Consider the following 15,172-nt stretch of genomic DNA (forward strand, 5'->3'; position numbering starts at 1 on the left):
AATGACTTTTTTGAGATGAAAGTATCATCATCCTGATTATTAGGTAAAGAAAAGCCTATTAACTAACTTTCAAGTAGGGTAATTTACTCCATTAAAATCAGCTACGATGTTTCAAGATTTAATGTATTGTTCAAATTCATGTATGCAAACAAACTCATTAAAATTCAGGTGACCTCACTCAGAAACTCACTGCACTTAAAATTCAGGGCCCTAACAGAGGACACTGAGCTGGAATATTTAAATTGAAACATTTGTCCTTTCTAGACAGGGCATTCAACACTGATTTTGTTTTTGTTTTTGTTTTCACCAGAAGGAGGAATTCAAGATGCCTGAGAGTTTGCAGCAGCTAAAAGGTTCTGAAGAACTTGCTGCTTATATCATACTGACATCCTGCACCCAAGGTCAAGGGCTGTGTTGGACACCTCCTTACACCAGCTGAGGCCAAGGACAATCACCTTCACCTTGGAAATGAGTTTAAAGAAATACTTCTCACTCTAGCTTAGTAAAACGCATGTAGTCCTAAACTTTAAGGACTAATTTTCCAGAAAACTAAAGCGCACCCCATTAAGCAACCAAAATGTCCCCGTTCATATTTGTTATGGAACTTGTTCTAGCAGGTGTTTCTTATTACCTGGAGAAAAACCAAACCCTCACCCTCTACTGACCCTGACTGTGTGTGAGGCCCTATGCTAAATGCTTCCCTACAGTACTTCATTAAACTGCCTCACGCCAATTCTCTGCAGAAGAGGGGACAGGGACCAAGGAGGTTTAAAGGATGTGATGATGTCACCCAGCTGGTAAGGAGTAGCGCCACAGTGCACCTTGCACCACATCACCTCCTTAAAGATAGCTAATCATTTTTTCGTTTCTTTTTTAATATTTCTGAGTCACTGTTGGGGCAGAAAGGCATAGTGGTTAAAAACATAGACTCTGGAACCAGACTGCCTGGATTCCAATTGGGTCTGGTTCCACCACTTACCAGCTGTGTGACACTAAGATGTTATTCAACCACTCTGTGCATCAATTACCTCATTTGGAAAAAGTGGAAATAATAACAGAATGTACCTGAGAGGTTGTTGTGAGAATTAAATGGGTCAATCCATGAAAAATGTTAATTCATGTAAAATGCCTAGAACTGTACCTGATATATAGTAAACACTAGGTAAATGTAAAAGCTCTTATCATTAAAAGCAAGTGTTAGAACAATGAAGCCCCACAGATCACAAAGGTTCTCTTAGCGAACCCACCCTCAGGGAACCAAGACTAAGTTCACCCACACACAGTCACACACAGACACACCTTTTTGTGTATCTCCCATGTGCCAAAGACATTATGCACACAACAATGCATTTCATTATGCTCAAAATAAAACATAACAAAATTCCTGCAAGAGAGTCAGTACCCTTCCTTTGTCAATAAGGAAAATGGTTAAATAATTCACCCAAGGCTCTCAAGTAGGAAGCAGCAGAATGAGGATTGGAATTTGAGAGTTTCTGTCTCAAAAGCCCAAGTTCTTTTATCTACACAATGTTATCTTCAGTTCTTACGTCTACTTTTCCCATTGTGTTGGTGAGTCCACTGCTATCAATAGGATCGGAGTTTTGGAAGGGACTTTTGAGTGTATCTAGCACAACATTCCCTGTTTGCTTATGAAGAAAAATGGAAGCCTGGGAGGCTCGCTACTGGCTTGCCCGAAGTCACCTAATGAATGCCACCGCCACGGTGCCACGCTGCCGCTTTTTCCTCTTGGATGCCGGTGGCCTGTCTCTAGGAGGCCCCCAGCCCTGCTCCAACGACCACTGTATAAATCAAGAATGCAAAGGCTAAGTTTGGACCCAGGGGCTCCCCAGTGAGGCAACTTCATTAGCAAATGGACTTTGTTATATCCAGTTTCGCTGCTTGGACCTTTCCGCTTTCTGGCTCACAGCAGCGTTCTGGAGACTCAGGGTTAGCAAACAAATCAGGTGTCAGTCTGGTCTACAATGTCACTGTGAATCGGAGGAAAACTGCTGAACGAGGCTTTACAAACAAAACCCAGAGTAGAGACAATTTCACCCTGGAAGAAAGGAAAGGACAGGCTAACGAGAAGTTTTATTTGTCAAAGGAAGGAAGCTAACAATTAAAGCAGCTGTTCCTAGCACACTACAGTCTATCTGAGGCCAACAGCATATGTACAAGCATAACAACCATCGGCCCCATGTGGAGAAGCAATGCTGAGATTTCTGACATAATTAGTTCCCTTTCCACAAAAGAGCTGGATTCACAATTAAACTGTCTCTTCCTGCCCCCATTCTGCTGTGTATATATTTGATTGCTTCCTAAGGGACTGGGTTAGAGACCAGGAGACAACTTGAAACCACAGTTCACTGACGTCCCAGGCCAACAGGCAACACAATGCATGTTTGTATTAGCTGTTACTGGGCCTTGTCCAGGGAGAGGCTGATTTCACCCTTCCACTCAACACACTTCTCAAGGGTTTGCTGGTCAGTTTACAACGTTCTTACAGACCACTGGAAGTGACCGCTAAGGCAGGCTAAGTGCCAGGGCACTGAGTCCCACGGAAAACTTCAGGGCCCATTCTGAGAGGAGCAGGTTGCTGTGGACAGACTACAGTCCAGAACTGAAGTTCAAGACTCAAGTCTTGGCTCCTGCACCTACCTGCTTGATTGACCAAGAGTCTATGCCCCTCTCAGAACCTTAGCTTCCTTGCCTAGAACAGGAAAACAATCTCTGTCCATGGACGTGATTACTGAGGAGTTTAAACAGAGACGTAAGTGAAAGTACTCTGTAAAAAGTAAAGGTCCAAGAGAAGCGAAGGGGCGGCCGAGGAAGTCTGCTTATCTCCTAACTGGTTTCTGTGTGCAAAATCCCCAGGGACTCCCCACTGCTCTCAGGATATAAGTCCAGACTCCTGAACAGGTGTAAAGTCCCTTCTCAATCTGCCCTCTAATGACCCTTCAACTTGACCTCTTGCCACATGGCCGTCACTTGAGGAGTTCCTACAGGGGCTGTGACTCCCACACCTGCAGGGGACAGCCCCCGCTCCTGACACTCCACATTCTACCCAACTAACCCATCCTGGGGGCCTGATTTTAACTTCCACGTCATTCCCTCCTAGACGCCCTCCTCTACCTCTCCTCTATGCTTTCCTAACATCTTCCATTAATCCCTTTGAAGCCCTTTTCATCACTGTGTTCAAACTGCCTGGATACTCGCTACTCTTTTCTCCTCTATTTCGTGGACTAAAAAACACTGTTCACTGAATGAGTGAATTTAGTGAAAATGACTTAGTGGCTGACACTAGTAGCCTACTAACAAATCACTACAGTTCCCAACCCCAGCCTCTCCTTTTTACTGATAAGAAAAGAAAGGCCAAAAAAAAAAAAAAGAGAGGAAAGAAAACAAAGGCCACGAGAAGCTAAAAGACTTGCCCAAAAGCAAATGGCTAATCACCCTAGTCTCCTAGTTCAATCTCTGACTTTTCTCCCACAAAATACTTACTATGTCCAGGTTTTATGCTATACCATCAATGTCTTTCCATAACAAGAGAATTGAAGGTAGAGGAGTTGTAAGAGAAAAGAGACTTGAAATCAGAAAACTACTCCTCAAGGCCAGGCTCTGTGTGACCTTGAACAACCTCCATGCCTCTGGGTCTCAGGCCCCCCAACTGTCAAACAGAAATTTAACATCAGCATACCTAAGAAGCAAAAGGCTTCCTATTATTTTAGTTTATTTTTCACCTACTTCGCCATGTTTCATGTGACAAAAATGAGGTAATCTGAAAATACTTTATACATCTCAAAGAAATATTTTTACAGCTTTCAAGTACAGTTATCCCTTGGTACCTGTGGGGGACTGGTGCTAGGACACCCCCGCCCCAAAGAGTATGCATACCAAAATCTGCAGATGCTCAAGTCCCTTATGTAAAATGGCACAGTATTTGGCATATAACCTATGCATATCCTCCCATATACTTTAAATCATCTCTGTATTACTTACAATACCTAATACAATGTAAATGCTATGTAAATAGATGCTGGCGTGTGGCAAATGCAAGTTTTGCTTTTAAGAACTTCCTGGAGTTTTTTTTCCTGAGTATTTTCAATCCAAGTTTGGTTCAATCCTCAGATGTAGAATCTGTGGATGTGGAACCCACAGATACAAAGGGCTGACTATAGTTATTTTTCTGGTGACATTTAGCTTTATTGTTTAAACCAAGACATTTCTAAGGACAGGACTCAAAAACATTAAGCAGTCTCTTTGGTACTATAAAAAGTTTAATCAAATTACAAGATCAACATAGGCTCAGCTTGAATTAACTAATGCTACTTCTTCTTCCTTCTGTTTTCATGTCATCAAAACCCTAGTGTCTACCTGCAAAAAGAAACCTCCCCACAATCATTAACTGAAAAAGGACAAACCCTTTTTTTTCTTTACAGACACTACTTGATTTCATAGACTCACAGAATGCTGCAGCCAGAAGAGACTGAAGACCATCGAAGCCGGAACTTGCCTTTCACGATGAGAAAACAGGCCTGGTCTAATGCCCTTAGGAAGGACTTGTGCCATCACTGATTGGAAACGTGCAACAATTGTTTTTCAGAGTACTATATACTTTATTTTGCAATAACAAGGAGACGACCTGACCAAAAAAATGTGGTAAATCATATAATGAGATTCCAACAGAAAATAAAATACAATGGTGTTTATCGAAGTTGAAGGCTGAAGGGCCAAGACAGAGACACACCTCTGATGATATTTATATATACATTATGGAATTTTGTGGATGTGAAAGAAAGTATTTTGCTTGTTTTGTTAATTTTTCATGCTTCTACAAGACTGGAAATTTTCAAAACAATAGTAAGTAGACAAAATAGGAAATGCACTCACTCAAATTATTTTGTTCATGGACAACAACCTAATCTGTTCATTGCTGGTTATGACTGAGACATGGTTATGACGATTTTTTATTATTTAGTTTTAAACAATGTAAGAAAGCAATGCAGTCAAAAGTCACCATACCTTAGGCAGAAGTTTCTAACTCCTCACCCAACAGTTTACTCCAACTGTTAACAAAAGCAAAAGAGACTGAACAAGTAGTCAAAGAAACTGATACAGGAGGAGGGTGGAATGCTGTTTTCATTCTTCTCTTCCCAATCCAATCCCCTCTCCCCAAACCCTGATAGGCGTGAGGTGTTAATGGAGAGTGAAATGAGAAAGTGGTCTGAATCATTCCAAAAATGAAACAGTTAGCTCTCAATAAAGAATTGTTTTCCATGCCATCTCAAGATTTTATTCAGAGACCTTAAGAAAAGAAAAAAAATTCCCTGTTGAAAAACATAAACAGCTATCCCATCCAAATTCATAAGCAACAAATTACAGTAGGGTTAGTCACTGACATCTCACAATGCAAACTATTTTTTTCGTAATGGATTTCATGTACGAGATTTGCATGAGATTAAACTATTTTGCGATACCTATTCCAGCTAAACAAATATTGCATACGGTCATAAGAAATGAACTCTTATAATTCAACTTTTAAGTAGACCACCCTATATTTCAGGTCAAAAGTTGATCATACATTTTAGAGACTGCCCTTCTACTTTATACATCAGGAAAATATCTATGAATTATTAAACGAATTACTGCCAAGTTCTTCCCTCAAATATGCAAAATTACGACATGATGTGGGGAAGTCACACCAGTCCCAACTTTGCCAGCAGGAAGCCGTGAAACACGACATACTGCTTGACGACTTTGTGGTTGGTTTTTATCATGATGAGGTGGGATTCCATACCTAACCGAGCTTCTGCTAAGTGCTCTGAAATCTGCAATGCCTCATGGGACTGCAAGCAGCACTGTCATCCAGCCTGTCTTAGTGACAGCAAACCTAATCTGATGAACATGAGGACACGCAGAGCTTTCGCACTTTCTCCTGGGAGCCAAGAATTAAAATTCTGGGCTGAGGAAGATGAGAGCTCGTTGGAAAATGTCCAAAGTTTCAGCAACAGGTAAATACCAAAGTGCCTAATTAAACTGATGCTGAATGCTACAGGCAAGACAGCAAGAAAATACTTTGTCACAGTGCTGCAAGAACTGGTTCCAAGTTGTTTCCATCACTTTATGTGGCTTCCCTAAGGAAGTCCTAAGTAACTAAGTAACTTTTTTAAAAAAAGCAGTGCAGACATTTCTTCCTCTAAGGACAATCAGGCACCTACTTCCTTTAAGGTTCTTAATAATTCAACGCAAAATAAGGAAAATCCCAAAAGTCAAAACTGAACACAGGAAAAGGACACATCTCCAGACACAATGTATCCAATAGGGACTTCCCTGGTGGCTCAGTGGTTAAGAATACACCTGCCAGTACAGGGGACACTGGTCCGGGAAGATCCCACATGCTGCAGAGCAACTAAGCCCGTGCGCCACAACTACTGAGCCTGTGCTCTACAGCCCACACTCTAGAGCCCACGAGCCACAACTACTGAGCCCGTGTGCCACAACTACTGAAGCCCGCATGCCTAGAGCTGGTGATCCGCAACAAGAGAAGCCACCACAATAAGAAGCCCATGCACCACAACAAAGACCCAATGCAGCCAAAAATAAATAAATTTATTTAAAAAAAACATATATATATATGTAATAGTCATTGACAGATAATGTTTTAATACTGAAATTTAACCATGACACACTGGACAGCAGATACTACATATTCACTTTAGAAAACAGGCAGCAGGGACTTCCCTGGTGGTCCAGTGGTAAAGAATCTGCCTTCCAACGCAGGGGACATGGGTTCGATCCCTGGTCAGGGAACTAAGATTCCACATGTTGCAGGGCAACTAAGCCCGTGAACCACAACTAAAGAGAAGCCAGAGCGCTGCAACAAAAGATCCTGCATGCCTCGTGAAAGATCCCGCATGCCTCAACAAAGATCCCGTGTGCCGCGACTAAGACTGACACAGCCAAAAAAAATAAAGAAAAGAAAGAAAAGAAAAAGAAAATAGATAGCATATATGTAGGATGTTGCCATCCACTCTCTCCGTCCATTGCCCATGGCCCACATCAGGAATCTTTCACAGCTCTCGGTCTTGCTGAGCTCAGACAGGACCTCAGAACTCTATACAACACAGCATGCTGGGAGGCAACTACCAACCCATCAGCATCGGCATTCATGCTGAAGCCCATTTCGTCCCAGCTTTGCATAGTCCTGAACCCACTATACCAAAATACTGAAACAGATCTTCAGAGAAAGCCACTACATGATAGCTTCAAGACTACCCAAAAACCTTCATTTAAGCCATAAAAACGTATTTTTCCATATTATGTAATTTCTAAAGGATAATAAGAGCAGAAAACATAACTGCAAACATTAGTTTTACTCTAGACACTATGCTGTTTCACTGAGATACACAAGTGGTTCTATATAATAAATGTTTATATTCATCTTTTTAAAAATAGAATTTGGCTTTATTCAACCCAAACGCCCAGCCCAATTCCAAACCACTCACTACCCTGTCACTCAAACAGTGCTGGGCAGAACACAGACACAAACATAGCTCCATCTGCTAATTAAAACCGGGCATGAAACTGTTAATAGGCATCTGTTGCATTGTTTGAAGCTAATGGGCAAAGACAAAGCTGAAATGGCTCTTCTAAAGCAAACCCAGTGATTTCACTCATTTTCTATTTGGTATTTATGTTAGTGGGGGGTTGGAAGCAGGGTGTTAAACAGCTTATTATGGAGACCGAAAGACAAGTGAAATATCTTTCAGACTCTAAAATATCCCTTTAAAACTGATTATAGAAAGACAGCATTTTACAGTGGGGGAAATACCATTCTTGTATTAAGAATTCAAATTAAGCACTTTTAATCTTGCCTCAGACATCGTCTAGTTATCTAGAATATTATGAAAGATAACAACTAAAATTTAAGCAATGCTTTATAGCTCATATAGTGCTTTCATAATTCATTCATCCAATTGATTAGTCATTTAATAGAGGCCTTGGAGACTTAAAAGGTGAATAAGATTTGATTTCTGCCCTAGGGAACTCACATCAACGCTGAAAAGTTGGTATAGTATTAGTATACTCTAGTACAGATAAAGGAACTAAGGCCCTAGAAGGACAACTGACTCACTAAAGGCCAGAGATGCAGGAACGGCAGATGTCAGGACATAAACCCTGATCTGACCCCAGGCCTATTGCTCTTAATTGACCATGCAATCTCCCTAACACCAAACATGAACCAAACCGCTACATGGGCTACTTAAATTTCAGAAGATCCATATTATGTTATGTTCCACGATATTACTCACCAGCTAACAGTTACTTCCCCATTCCCCACTCCCACCCTCTTCTCATCCTGCTATGAAAACTCTTTCCTGCCGAATTTTCCCACGTAGTCATTCTAACACACACCAGAGTGCTGGTCTCCAGAATGGTCCTGTGTGCTGGCAGGCAGATCTGACCTAGAGCCAGCCATGTCCTCAGGCCATGTCGGCAGCTCCCTGGTCTCCCACTTCTGGTTCCATGGTTCCTTCCAGGTTCAGTTATCAGATTCCACTAAAATATCAACTGCTAAATTTTTCCTTGTCTTCAAAGACCAGACATTTTCCTCTAAGACAATATCCAAACCTATCTCTCTCCAGCTTTTCTTAGAGGATCCAAACAATCTTGGTGCTGTTGCCAAGAGAACCTCCTCCCTGGTTTGCTGCCATGCAGAACAGCTGGTGAAGCTCTTTGTTAAAGTACGCTTATTCTTAAGACACATCTAGGTCTGTCTCCAAGACTCAGTTTCCCACTCCCATCCTTGATTTGTTGAATGGCTTTTTGCATTCGCTAGACCACTAACTGAGGAGATGAGTTTAACCCTTTATGATCCAGTATTAAAATCCTGAAACAGTGTTCTTTTCAAAGCTATCACCTAGATGGGAAGTCTATCGACAGCTTTGAAAGAAAGGGCCATGGGGCTCTCTCCCTTTCTCCTCTTAGCAGAAGTCCAGGTTCCCAAGCAGACTTTCTGCGGACCCCTCTGTCACCCACCGCCGATCAGGGCAGTTCTTCATTCTGCATTGGGAGTCTGGAAGAAGACTCTCCCTTCCCTTCCTTTGCCAAGATGCTGAGAATTGGAAAAGCAAAAGCAGATGTGTGGCCCAAAACTGCTCCAAAGAAAGATGAAAACAGCTTAGGTCCTCCTGCCACTGTGGACAGCGATGGGGAGAGTGATAACGCAGACAGTGTTCCTGTGCCCAGTTTCCAGAATTCCTTCAGCCAAGCTATTGAAGCAGCATTCACGAAACTGGACATGCCAGCTACTTCAGATCCCCTCTCTGAAGAGAAAGGAGGAAGAAAAGAAAAAACAGAAACAGAAGCTCCTGTCCAGCACCTCAGTCGTCCGGACCAAGTGACACTACTGGCCTGGCTACCTTCTCCATCTGGTTTCCTTTTTTCTGTGCTTTTGTTTTGCTGCTGTAATTTTTAAGTATTTGAGTTTGAACAGATTAGCTCTGGGGGGAGGGGTTTCCACAATGTGCGGGGGAACCAAGAAAATTTTAAATAGTGTATCTTCCAGCTTCCCGTGTTCACGCCAAAATAAAATACTGACACTCACAAGAGGAAAAAAAAAAGAAGACAGTGACATTCAAATAAGGCTTTATATACAAAATGTTCAATTTGAAGTTGCCTGTCCCTTACATATTTTTGTTTGAGAGGTTGAAACCATGGAAAACAACTATGAAAATTAAAATCTACTTGCACTACATATCTGGATTATACTCAGCCAAATGTTGATATCATCTTGGATAAAAATGTAAATACGACAAAGTTTGTTTTTCAGTCAATCAGTCTTGATAAAAACTTTGAATTGCTACCAACCAAAAACAGTTTTTAATTTTAAGCTGGGGTCAGTAAACTCTTTCTGTAAAGGAACAGTTAGTAAATATTTTTAAGCTTTGTGGGACATATATGGTGTCTGTTGCAAATTCTTTGTTTTGTGTTACTTTTCTTTTTTTTTTTTTTTTCTTTTTTTTTTTTTCTTTTTTTGCGATACGCAGGCCTCTCACTGTTGTGGCCTTTCCCGTTGCGGAGCACAGGCTCCGGACGCGCAGGCTCAGCGGCCATGGCTCACGGGCCCAGCCACTCCGCGGCATGTGGGATCTTCCCGGACCGGGGCACGAACCCGTGTCCCCTGCATCGGCAGGTGGACTCTCAACCACTGCGCCACCAGGGAAGCCCCTGTGTTACTCTTTAATAACCCTTTAAAAATGTAAAAAACATTCTTCCCTTGTGGACTGCACAAAAACAGGCTGCAGGCCGCAGGCCACATTTGGCCTGTGGGCCATAGTTTGCCAACCTCTAAACGAAAGTAAGTGAATCCAAGAAAAAAATGTTAAGGAATAAAAATGTTAGGGAATAAAATGTTAGGCACTAGGCTGCAACAATTATCAGCACACATTAATATGACGTCATTAGTTATTTTGCACATGGAAGGAATTTTAATGGCAGGATACTTTGATCTCTTAACGTGAAACTACAGACATAGAAAGGGCAAAGGACAGTTATAACATGCCGAGTTAGCCCATATAAACTCCTATAGGACTCTGAGTTGTATTAGCATTTACTGTTTCCCTAAAGTGATACAGCTACTCCAAATGGGAACACCTTAACTTTCCTCACATAAAAGCAAACGTGCAAAATCGAATTCCTCCCTGGAAAAGATGGTGACTTGAATTTATGGTGGTGATCATACTGATCAGAAATAGCAGCAGCTCAGTCGTGAAAAGTGATCCAGACTTGAATCTGGGGTTTCACTAGAGGCTCTTCTACAATCAGCTGTGTGATCTTGACAGTATCAACCTAAGCTCAGTTTTCTTACTTATAAAACTGGGCCATGGGCATAAGGTAGATAATTTCTAAGACTCTGCTGTCAAACTATGACTATACTAAATAATAAAACCACTCAGGAAATACCCTAACAGGAAGCAGGGGGCAGGGCAGGGGAGAGACAGTTAAGGGAGGAAGCTTAGACTGTCCTGTTAGAGGACAGGGCTGGGTTTTCTCTTTCTGTTCTCCCAGCACCTTGTTCGGTACAGGCCATTCCAAGACATCGATATGATCCTCGCATCAATATTAAAATGTACCCACATCCCATAGGAAATATAATTCAGAGCTACTGTATTACCGTTTCCTAGTTGTCTTAATGCTACATTTTACATACATTTAATTAATCGATATTAATGATCATGTAAGGGGCTTGGGGAGTCAATCAATTTTTTTTTTTTTCATTTCTTGAGTTTTTCGTTTGAACTGAAATGGTAGTTGGTTGTTGGTCCTAGACATTGGGCCTACAACTTCAAATGGGTAAAACATCCCTACTCAAAAGTTAAATATTATCTGACTGATATACGAAAAGAGTCCCAACAAGTCAGTTGAAAAAACTGTACCCTCTACCACCCCCAAGAGCAGAAAGGAAATGAGGGGAACTGGGACATCAGAGAAGATACCAGAACCTTAGATACATGAACAAAGAAAGCATCTGTGCGACAACTGTTTCTGTAATCAAAATGACTAATTGTCTCCTCCTTTCATGAATGCAGAACCCCTATCAAAACAGTATCTAGAGGTGGCAGATGTCCTTTTTTAAAACTACTTAAATTTTAACAAAGCAAAATTAAGACTGTAAATGTATCTCCATGGGAAGAAACAGGCATCCATACATATCTCCCAACACACACACACACACACACACACACACACACACACACACACTCACACACACACACAAACCCCATGTATTAAGAAACGCCCATTAAGGAATGGACAATTCCTGGGACGTAAACCTTATCAAGTTTTGTCAGCAATGATGTGGCAGTCAGAAAAGCCCTGGAAACTTCCACATTGAGGTGCCTCAAGAAATAATTATGACTGGGAGGAGATGGACCACCAACTCTCCCCTCAGCAACCTCAGATCACCTGGAAACAGGGGTGATGGCTGGAGGGGGGTAGATATTGCTGCCAGAGATGTGGACGCTCCAAGCCTATGTTTGTGATCGGTGTGTGTGGAACTTTTCACTAGAATGATGTTAACATTCACCTTATTTTCCTAGCTTAACTTCAACTCCAAAGCATTAGGTTGTACGTATGTACAGTTTTTGTACTGTTTGAAGGCAGTGGGCCACCACTTCCTATCAGAGCTCGGGGGCTAAATGGGATTTCCCCTCCTCCATGTCAACTGAAGACAAAGCTCAGAGCCTCTCTTTACCACATCCACCCCACGGAAAATACAAAGGACAACATGACACGTGAGATTCACCCCATTTAACGTCTACCCCCAGTTCTAAGCTCTTTCAGGACACTTGTTTTCCTGCCTTAATAGCTGCAACTCTCCACAAAACGAAATTTCAATCATTAAAAAAAAAATTTTTACCACGGAAGAAAGATTGTACTCCTTCAGAATGAAAGGTAACTTTTCAAAGCTACTATTGTAAAAGGAAGCAGGCACCCTCACAGAAAAGGTGGGGCAAAAATTAAGACCAGAAAAGAGGAAACTAATAAAACTATTACAAACAAGCAAAAGTCATTTAAGGAGCTTAATGGAAACAGCATCAGTGAGATTCAGTCACTTTCGATGCAGGGGAATACTTCTGGGAGGGTCACTCATAGAACAGACAAAAGGCAACCCACTCGACTTGTTAGAACCCGTCCTTTACCATCTGGACTGCAGTGTGCATTCAACAATGAAAAAGGGTTATGGGGTTTTGAAATGAGTACCAGCATCAAAAATTAACGCCTTTTGGTTGCCGCAACAGCTCCCATCAAATCTCTTAGGAATATACTTGAGACATGACATTTAAAATCTGCTTCCTCCGAAGAGAAAAAGTCCCACTCAAGAATGACTGCCAAGAACTTGCAACTCAAACTTCCCTAAGTCCAGACTTCATAACAGCCAGGAGGTTTCAGACCACTCAATCCATATGAAAGACGCCAGAACAAACAAACCACAGCCTTTCCTAGTGCTTGGCTGAAGAGTGCTCTACACCCCAATATTCTTCTTTTATAAATGATAAATTATCCTTAAAACATAACTCATTACCATAGCACTAGCCCCCTAATAATCCCAGCAATTCATGGCGAAATATGCTGTAAGAACCATTTGAAAGATGCTTAAGTGAGCCGCTATAAGAAGCCATGACATTATCCAGACAACCAAGAGCTAAGATTCTTAAGGGCCTTAATTAACAGCAGTTATTTAACAAGGGAAATGATGTTAAGATCACTTGTACAGGCAGCTTAAAACCAGCTCTGATTTGCTCTTCTTCAGGTTTACGTTTAGAGATCTTGTTACCTGACCAGAGTCTTCCAAAAGTAGGAAGGACAGCTCCCAGCCAAGACCAGAAAAATCAGAATCAACTGAAAGTAACTGAGGGGTATATTGCATGTTGTGATTCGTTTAGCAAGTGATAATTAAATCCAAAGGAAAATATACAGGGAGGCAGGCAGAATGTAAGATCAATTCCCCAGCTGAGGATTATTAGACCTTCAAGGCTAAGAACTTTAAAAATTGAGAAGTGCTGTGGCACAGGAGATAGTAAAGGGATGAACCACATTTTCCTGACCACACCATTCCCAAAGTCACCCATCCTCTCAACACCCCTTAACACTCACAAAACAATTTAATGCTCCATACACAGTATCTCATTATTAGTCACTTTTTTGCTCTTTCTCCTGCACTTGATCCAAAGGGAGTAAAGAGAGAGAAAATGGTAACCAGTGCTCCCAGTTACTGGAGAAAGTCCTACTTTCCATTTCCTCTCCCTTTCCCATCTTCTCTCTTCTCTGCTCAACCTCCCTACTGTATATTCTGCTTCCCTTTTTCCTTTCTATTTCACAGCCAGCTCTCCTTTACTTTCTCGGCCAAGTATCCTCATTCCATCCTCTGGCTCCCTGAACTCATCTTCTACCTGCAATTTTCTTCTGCCCCCTCCCATGATATCTATGACCAGACTTCTTGTAGCCAGTGCCCCTCATCCCTTACCTCCTGATCACTCATTCCTCCGAACTCCTTCCGGATTCCCGGGTTCTCACCTCTCTTGTCCCTTGTGTCCTCTGTCCTTTACTTCACGGACCTCCCATTCCCATTCCCCCAACCCTTCATTTCCCCCTTCACATTTCCTTCCTCTTTCCTGTCTTTTAATCCATTTCACACCCACTATTCCCTTCTCTCTCTCCATGAGATTTCCTGTGTCCCCCCGACTCTGTCCCTCTAAGACCCCTCCCTGTCACACCCCCAACCCTCTCATTTCTCTCAACACCCCTAGTCCTTGTTCTCCTGGTTCCTCCTCCCCTTCCTTTGCCCCCAAGTTCCTCCTTTCAACCGCCCGCCCCCCCAGCCTCACGTCCCCACCGGCCCCCCCTCCCTCATGCCTTCACCCTCTCCCACTGCCCTCGCAGCCCTGCTGTCCCCGGGGTCCCTTCCCTGGGGCTCCCAAGCCCTCCCACCGCTCTCTCCCGGCCCCCTCGCACCCGCTCCCCATTTCTCACTCCCCGTCCCCGGCCGCGGCCCCTCCCTCACCGATGGTGGAGATGAAGGTGGTGTTGAAGGCGTCCTCGGAAAAGCGGAATAGGAGGCAGGTCTTGCCCACCCCCGAGTCGCCGATCAGCAGCAGCTTGAACAGATAATCATACGTCTTCGCCATCTTCTCGCTCCGGCCCTCTGACCGCGGAGCGAGAGGAGCGGCGGAGAGAGGCGGGGAGGGGGCCGCGGGCGAGGGGGCGTGCCCGCTGAGCCGCCGCCGCTCGCCCCGCCCCGCTCCCCGCCCCCTTCCTCGGAGAAGGCCTGCGCGCCCCGCCCCGCACGGCCAATCCGCGGGGGCTTCGTCATCACCGCCCGCGCCCCAGTGTTTGGTGGGGCTTGTAGTTCCTTTGAGGAGTTTCGGGCGTGCCCGGGGCAGGCTGTCCCCGCGGCCCCAAAGGATAAAAGAAGAGCCGCTCCGGGCTGGGTGATTGGGGATTAGGCGTTTCCACTCGAGGTAGGCAGGGAGGGCCGGTTTCCAACTCTGCGTGTCCTACCACCGGAACTTAACTTCGTCGTTTCTTTGTGTGCTGGTGCCTTTCAAATCCAGGACCTCGGAATCTGAGTCCAGCCGATCCCGCATCTCTTCCACCGCGACCCGCAGCT

General features: G+C 43.3%; 1 protein-coding gene across 1 annotated transcript in view; it reads right to left on the reverse strand.

Moving 5' to 3' along the window:
• RAB8B (RAB8B, member RAS oncogene family) overlaps positions 1-14,745 on the reverse strand; it is a 67,803-nt gene extending 53,058 nt beyond the window's left edge. Inside the window, exon 1 of the mRNA XM_032623049.1 lies at positions 14,567-14,745. Within this exon, the coding sequence (XP_032478940.1) occupies positions 14,567-14,690 (124 nt within the window). The 5' untranslated portion in view covers positions 14,691-14,745. The remainder of the gene's footprint in view (positions 1-14,566) is intronic.
• Positions 14,746-15,172: the final 427 nt, after the last annotated feature.

The sequence above is a fragment of the Phocoena sinus genome, chromosome 2 (genome assembly GCF_008692025.1).
Source record: "Phocoena sinus isolate mPhoSin1 chromosome 2, mPhoSin1.pri, whole genome shotgun sequence".
NCBI lineage: Eukaryota > Metazoa > Chordata > Mammalia > Artiodactyla > Phocoenidae > Phocoena > Phocoena sinus.